The sequence below is a fragment of the Bactrocera dorsalis genome, chromosome 1 (assembly GCF_023373825.1).
Source record: "Bactrocera dorsalis isolate Fly_Bdor chromosome 1, ASM2337382v1, whole genome shotgun sequence".
Lineage (NCBI taxonomy): Eukaryota > Metazoa > Arthropoda > Insecta > Diptera > Tephritidae > Bactrocera > Bactrocera dorsalis.
Genome location: NC_064303.1, coordinates 62,070,186 through 62,078,356, shown reverse-complemented (window position 1 = coordinate 62,078,356; position 8,171 = coordinate 62,070,186). Strand labels below are relative to the sequence as shown.

At 36.8% G+C, this 8,171-nt stretch overlaps 1 protein-coding gene across 2 annotated transcripts; it reads left to right on the top strand.

Moving 5' to 3' along the window:
• The first annotated feature begins 268 nt into the window (after positions 1–268).
• LOC125775431 (piggyBac transposable element-derived protein 3-like) lies at positions 269–3,778 on the top strand. 2 transcript variants are annotated; one of them, XM_049446055.1, is made up of 3 exons: positions 269–408; positions 486–2,182; positions 2,247–3,778. In XM_049446055.1, exons 2-3 carry the CDS (start codon positions 1,942–1,944, stop codon positions 2,987–2,989), a joined length of 984 nt encoding a protein of 327 aa, XP_049302012.1. In that variant the 5' UTR covers positions 269–408; positions 486–1,941; the 3' UTR covers positions 2,990–3,778. The 2 variants fall into 2 exon arrangements, with proteins under 2 accessions (XP_049302012.1, XP_049302013.1); XM_049446056.1 differs by having other exon boundaries at positions 292–2,182.
• The last annotated feature ends 4,393 nt before the right edge of the window (positions 3,779–8,171 follow it).

Sequence of the window (8,171 nt, the reverse complement as noted above, 5' to 3'; positions counted from 1 at the left end):
AATGATACTGGAGTAGCTGAAGTGTCCGAAAACATAATAAAACAAAAAAAACCCTTAACCCTTTCGGACCTGAAGTTGCTTGTGAGCAATTTCAAATGTTTAACGGCTGACTGTGAGCTTTTCATTTGTTCTTATTTGCTAAAATGCATCCGTAACGAAAGCTTTATGTGTGTGCTTTAAGCTCAATTAAAGAACAGCTGATTTGTTGGCGATCTGGTAAAGTTATTTACATTTGAACTCAAGCGTGACGTGCAAAAAAATTTTACGTATTTGATAAGAGCTGTTTTTACCTGCGGTTTTTTTCAAAACAATAACAAAAAGTGATCATTTTTAATTGCAGTGTTTTTTAACAAAGTATAAATAAAACACTAAAAAAATTTAAATTTATAATTTGTAAACAAACATCAAGTAAGTAATTTTCAAGATGACCAAGTTGCTTGTGGGCAACTTTTGGCAATAGTGGTAATTATTTTACTTACTTACAGACATGAGACCTGAACAAAAAGGCTTAACAAATGATGATGTAGAAAGAATTTTAAACTTTGATTGGGATGCCTCTAGTGACGAAGAAAGTGGTGATGAGTTGGAAGATATTTCTGCAGTGCTAGAGAAGAATTTGGAAGGCATCTTGGAAAGAGGAGAAAGCATTGAGATCGGCCTAATTGAAAATGTAGTTGCGGAAGAATATGATGAACAATCTTGTAGTGCTGTAAATATGTGCTTTGAAAAAATTGATGCGAAGTCTCTTAAATGGAGATCGAGGCCATTTGAAGACCCAGAGACTGTTTGGAAAGAGGATGACATCTTAAAGGTCGATATCGTTCTAACGGGTGATTTTTTTGAGGTTAGGATTTTCATGCATTAGTATTTGACAGATCACGTGGGATTTCAGACATGGTGTCAAAGAGAAAGATGCTCAGTATGCTTTGACATTTCATCATGAATAGACTTACTAACGAGCAACGCTTGCAAATCATTGAATTTTATTACCAAAATCAGTGTTCGGTTCGAAATGTGTTTCGCGCTTTATTTTGTTCAGCGATGAGGCTCATTTCTGGTTGAATGGCTACGTAAATAAGCAAAATTGCCGCATTTGGGGTGAAGAGCAACCAGAAGCCGTTCAAGAACTGCCCATGCATCCCGAAAAATGCACTGTTTGGTGTGGTTTGTACGCTGGTGGAATCATTGGACCGTATTTTTTCAAAGATGCTGTTGGACGCAACGTTACGGTGAATGGCGATCGCTATCGTTCGATGCTAACAAACTTTTTGTTGCCAAAAATGGAAGAACTGAACTTGGTTGACATGTGGTTTCAACAAGATGGCGCTACATGCCACACAGCTCGCGATTCTATGGCCATTTTGAGGGAAAACTTCGGACAACAATTCATCTCAAGAAATGGACCCGTAAGTTGGCCACCAAGATCATGCGATTTAACGCCTTTAGACTATTTTTTGTGGGGCTACGTCAAGTCTAAAGTCTACAGAAATAAGCCAGCAACTATTCCAGCTTTGGAAGACAACATTTCCGAAGAAATTCGGGCTATTCCGGCCGAAATGCTCGAAAAAGTTGCCCAAAATTGGACTTTCCGAATGGACCACCTAAGACGCAGCCGCGGTCAACATTTAAATGAAATTATCTTCAAAAAGTAAATGTCATGAACCAATCTAACGTTTCAAATAAAGAACCGATGAGATTTTGCAAATTTTATGCGTTTTTTTTTTAAAAAAAGTTATCAAGCTCTTAAAAAATCACCCTTTAGCACCAGTACAATATTTCGGTGAACTTTTTGATACTGAAGCTTTTGATTTGATTGCCCAGCAAAGTGATATTTTTGCACTGCAAGAGCTCGGCATTGAGCTCAAATGTACTAAGGCGGAAATAAGACGGTATATTGGTGTTTTGTTATACTTGGGTGTTTTCAAAATCCCTCAGTTTAGAATGGCATGGGCCCAAAATATAAAGCTTACAGCAGTTGCAGACTCAATGTCACGCGATAGGTTTATGAAAATTAAGCAATGCTTACATTTCAGCGATAAAAGCAAACAACCTAAAAAGGGAGACTCAAATTATGACAAGTTGTACAAGATACGCGCATTACTAAACATCCTCAAGGAAAACTTTAATAAGCTACCGCAGGAAGAGCATCAAAGTGTTGATGAACAGATAATTGCATTCAAAGGTATGTATAAGTAAATATTTAAATAAATTTATAAATTTATGTTAGGTTTAACTCTTGCTTATAGGTCGGTCTACTTTCAAACAATATAACCCGGCGAAGCCCCACAAATGGGGTTTCAAAATGTTCACCAGAGCTGGAACATCTGGAATGGTATTTGATTTTACATTGTATGTTGGTGAAGGTACCTGCCCGTCTTATGGATTGGGACTGTCTTCGGATGTAGTTCTCTATTTGGCGCAAAATCTTTCAAAGCACAAGAATTACAAACTCTACTTCGACAATTGGTTTACTTCAGTAAGCCTTCTTATCGCTTTGAAGGAAATGGGGATATTTGCAACAGGAACTGTAAGAAAAAACAGAATTAGTAGTTGCCAGTTGGTTTCAGACGCTGAACTCAAAAAGCAAGGAAGAGGATCATTCGCTGTGAAATGTGAAACAAACTACAATTTAGTATGTCTAAAATGGTATGACAATAAGCCAGTCCAAGTCATGTCTTCATGTACAGATCATCGACTTGTGGGGGTATGCAAGCGTTGGTGTCCAAAAGAAAAAGTTTATATTGATGTTCCAAGACCTGCGATCATTGAATCCTATAACAAAGACATGGGAGGGGTTGACTTAGCAGACATGCTCATGGAACTTTATAAGATCAACCATCGCTCAAGAAAGTGGTATATCAGAGTCTTTTATTGGTGCCTGGGAACATCCGTTATAAATGCATGGCTTCTATATAGAAAACACCTACGTTTGCTGGAGCCGAAAAAAAAAATATATGCCAATAATACAATTTCAACTGGAAATTGCTAATACACTCTTGCAATATACTTCTTCTGAGGATTATGTAACGAAAAAAAGAGGACGTCCATCAAATGTGGAAAATGATAGACCAACCTCCTCCCTTTGTAACACTCCATCAAGCAGTGTCTCCTCACAAAGTACCAAAAAGTATAGAGTCCAGCCCAACCCTCCAAATACAAAGCGCTATGACAAATTGGAGCATTGGGTCATTTTTGGTGAAAAAGGGCGTTGTCGACTATGCAAAACTGGAACTCACATGTCCAAGTGCCTTAAGTGTAATGTACATCTTTGCTGTAACACCAACAAAAACTGTTTTTTGTCGTTTCATACTTAATTGTTCAGACTGAATAAATAAAACTTCACACTATTTGCCTAACAAAAAAAATTTGTATTTTTATACCACAATCGCCGAACGTTGCTCACAAGCAACATTCTCTAGCGCCCAAACCGATGGGCGTGGTGACCTGAAATTTTTTACAGAAATTTCTTGAGCGATTAAGAAATAATTTAAAGCAAAAAAAAAATTTTAGAAGCACAGGGAAAAAGTCAGGCTCGAAAGGGTTAAGTGTGCATAAGTGAGGTGAAAAATTGTGCTGCGAAAATAGAAGAGAAAATAGAACAAATTCAATAAACAGTCAGGTGCAGTGAAAAATAACTCACAAACGAAAAAAAAGGCATAAGGAAATCACAACAACAACCACCAGCACAAGGATTGTAGATAGGCGCACAGGCACAAGCACAGACACAAGCACAGGCACAATGTGGATCTCAATCCCTTTACATAGTTACTATTCATGTTCAATTTATTTATCTATATATAGAGATATGTTAATGTACTTAACATATAATACCCACTCTGCTAAGAATGTTAATAAGATATCGTATGTTAAGCTAGGCTATAAATAATGATGTTTCGTTAGACTAAGCATTGGAATTAAAAAAGAATTACTTTAGCGAGCGGTTTGACGCTTCGCCTTAAACTTAAATAAACATCTACATATGTATATAAATAAAAATGAATCTCAAAAATGTATGTACGCTCATAACTTTCATACGACTGAACCAAATTTGATGATTATTTTTTTATAATGTTCGTTGAGGTTCAGGGATGGTTTCTGCGGAGAAAAAATTCGAATAATTGCCGGAAAACCCCTGAAAACAGCCCTTTTCTTTTCCTCATACAAACGAATGAATGTTTGTTCGTTATTACCAATATTGATGAAATTTTAAGAGGTTGTTCGTCGTGGATCGGGAAAGATTTAGATATAAAGAACCTGTATGTCTTTCATGAGGAAAAGTCGGAAAATTTAACAATTCCAAAAAGTTAATTTTTTCCATACAAATGTTTTTATTCAATTTTTTGTTTTGTTTTTCAATTATTTAAATCTTTCAAATTTGGCGTTTGCTTCAAAAATTTTTGAAAATTATTCCGTGAAAATGTTATGTGTTTTTCACACAAAGTGATCAATTACAGCTTGAAATTTGTCACGATGCGATGAAGAGATCGCGCTTATATCGGTCGGCGTTCTTTTTGGCATCAACATACATTAGCACCCCAAGCCACATGAACGAGTACTCCCAGGATGCGATGATATATGTAAGTGCGGTATTATGGGTCGCGATCAATCAGAAAGCGATCGTCACGATGTCATAGCAAGACTTTTCAACAGCTTCGATGGGCATTATCTTGAAGCACCGCATATATGGTGCTGTTAGATGCTAGATGTACTATGTTGAGTGGCAAAAGAGATGTTTGCCGCACGCACACATTCTTCTTTGGATGGTGGAAGGTGGTTACACCGGATCAAATTGATGAAATCATTCAATAATGCGGCAATTCCTAATGCAAAGAAAGATCCAGTATTATACGAAGTGATGAAAACCAATAAGGTTCATGGACCACTTCGGTTGGAATGTCTGTCAATAAATGCAAGAAACAGTATCCACGTACTTTTCTTTCGGAAACACAAACTAGAAATGATGGATATCCACTCTATCGGCGTCGCTCACCAGATAACAGAACATTCAGCATTCAACTTAGAAGAGTTAATATCGAAGTTGACAACACATGGATCGTACTATATTCACCATTATTGTCTAATTCATATTCAAAACTCATATCAGTGTTTAGTATTGCAGTTTGGTGAAATCGATAAAATACGTTTGTAAGTACGTCACCAAAGGAAGCAACATGGCGATTATTGGTCTTGAGCGATACGGTCGATACGTGAGCTGCAATAAAGCGCTTTGTAGGGTATTTAGTTTTGCAATTCATGTACGTTTTCCGACTGTTGTGCGTCTCGCAGTTAATTTGGAGAATGGCCAAAGAGTGTATTTCATCCCAGAGAATACAGTATAGCCAGTGGAAACATCGCCAGCAACAAAATTAACATTGACGAGTTTTTTCTTAACTTTCGTCAGTGATGTGTTTGTGAGAACATTGCTCAATTCGAAAATACCTTGATATTGTACATGGAATGCATCGTCGAATAGTTACGCAGAAAGCAAGGCCAACTAGTAGATTGACATCCAGGTATCTTATCAACTAATGCGTTAAGACGAATTTACACAATCCACCCGAAAAACGACGATTGTTTCTACCTTCGGTTGCTATTGATTAATGTACGCGGTTCAACTTTATTTGAGTCATTGCTTACTGTGAATGGTATATGGGAATATGTGCAAGTTCTGGAGAAGTAAGCCAGCAATTACAAATGCTGGAACACGCTAATCACTGGAAAGAAAATGAAGTTCGCATACTTTTCGATATAAACCTCGACATTGCCAAAAACATTTTACATCGTCTTCGCTAAAAATTGGAAATTGTTCAATTTCGGTTGATACTTCCAGTGGTTCGATATCAATTCCATCTTCCCTTTATCAATTTACGAAGGATGAACTCATCACAAATGTTCGGACATTGGCCAAATTATCGTAACTACGATTCCTTAAGTGCACGCACAATGTTAGCTGCCAAAAATACCGATGTTGTTGACTTCAACTGGAAGATTCAAAGTCAAGTCCCGGGAGACTTGCGATCATACAAATCGATCGATCGTCTTGACTATGAAGACGACGCCATGAATTATCCAGTGGTACTCCTAAATTCTTTGGACAGGCTTGGTATGCCACCGCATCATTTGCATCTCAAAGTAGGATCTGTTGTTATTATGTTTCCCAATCTTCATGCGCCGACACTGTGTAATGGAACACGACTGATTATGACGCACCTATCGGGTACAAAGGGACAGAATGCTTGATTCTACGAATTCCTTTGAGTTCTAACGATTCGCCATTTCAGTTCAAACGTATTCCGTTTCCAGTGAAAATTGAATTTGAGATGACAGTCAACAGGACCTAAAGATAGTCGCATAGTGTGAGGCATAATTTTGGAAATGCTATGTATTTCACATGGCCATAGCGTGCTCACGAGTTGGAAAACCATCTTTTCTGTACACCGGAACAGAAACCGAAAAATGTTGTTTATAAAGCTGCGTTACATTGAAAAAAAAAATTAAATGATAAATTTAACTTTCTTTTCATTTCAAACTACATATGTAATTTCACGCAGGACAACGGCTGCGGGGTCAGCTAGTTATTAAATATTAATTAATATAAAAGTGGTTGTTACTTTGGCGGGTTTTACTGGCCTTAAGTTAAAATAAATATAACTCTGAACGTCGGGTTTCAACCGGGTTAGAGAAAAATATAACTCACAAGCGCAAGCACAAGCGCAGACAAAAGCACAAACACATATGTACGCATACACTCATATTATCCCCAAAAGCCCCTGGCGGAAACCAAAGTGAGTTGCATCGATCCTTTCAATTTTTATATATCACATTCATATACATATGTGTGGTTTATAATCTAAAACTCAAATTTACGGTTCAGACCAAAATTCAGGTCGAAAAATAAGTGAAAACCGTTACCAAACTGTTTTCGGAGTTCGGTTTATTTTCCGGTAAAAACCGAAAACCGCTAACAAAGCAGTTTGGTTTGTTTGGTGTCTGTTATATACAGATAACAGATTAGTGATTGCCGGTAAATGCTTACCGTTGTGTTATAACACAAAGCTACCCCGAAAAAGTATATATAAAAGTTCAAGTATTTACTTGCGAAATTTCCAGCAAGACCCCTTATACTTAATCAAGTATAAGCAGGATTGCTTAAAATTAGCTACGGTAAACAAAGAAGAAACCAAAAGCGTATGTGCAAATTAAATTTTATACCATACATACATATGTACATACATATATTTCATGTATATTGCTATAACACACAAAGAGCATAACTTGCTCTTTCGCTTGTTTAACGATACTCAAATCAATATCCACACATATTGCAAAATACATATATACATATACATACACATTTACATTCTAAAATCAGAATATCACTAAATTTTCTTTTCATGGTCTCTTCTCGCTGCAAACATATACATATGTATATATGCTTATGTATATGCGGCGCAGACTTACAAATTATATACTACATACTTATTAGCAAATGAATTTGCGAAAGTTACCTACGATCGGTTAATTCTTTTTTCCCGTTTTTTTGTGGTGGTTATTGTGCGGAGGTTTTATATGTGATCCGATGGCTGCCAGTAGGGATGGTAAAATCGATCCCGATTCTACTCGAGAATCGAGTTTTCTCGTGAAATAATCGATTTTTCGAATGTCAAGAACCAGTTCTTAATCCACTTCGACTACTGAAAATCGATTATCTCGAGTAGAATCGGAATCGGGTTTACCATCCCAACTGGCCGCCGTCGCGTGCACATTAAAACCTCCGCACAATAACCACCACAAAAAAAAATTATTTTTTTTCCATGTAATTTATATGGAAAACAGAAAATTTGAAATAGGCACCTCTCAATATTAATATTAAGAGCTCATCTTTTGAGTGACTTTTTTTACACATTTTCGAAAGTTTTGAGTCTGTTTTTCAGTTGAAAAAAAAGGTTGCTTCAGAATGACACACCCTAATATATATATATATATATATGTATATATGTAGATACACGGTGTACATTGGCATAGATTCCGCGATACCTCTTGGTATTTTTACTGTGTTCCGGAAATTTCTTGGTAAATTTCTGGTTTTTTATATTGTATGAAGTTGTGTGGGACGTTCCAGGAGGATTAACCACCTAAGTGGACACCAAACCTACGGGATTAGATACGTA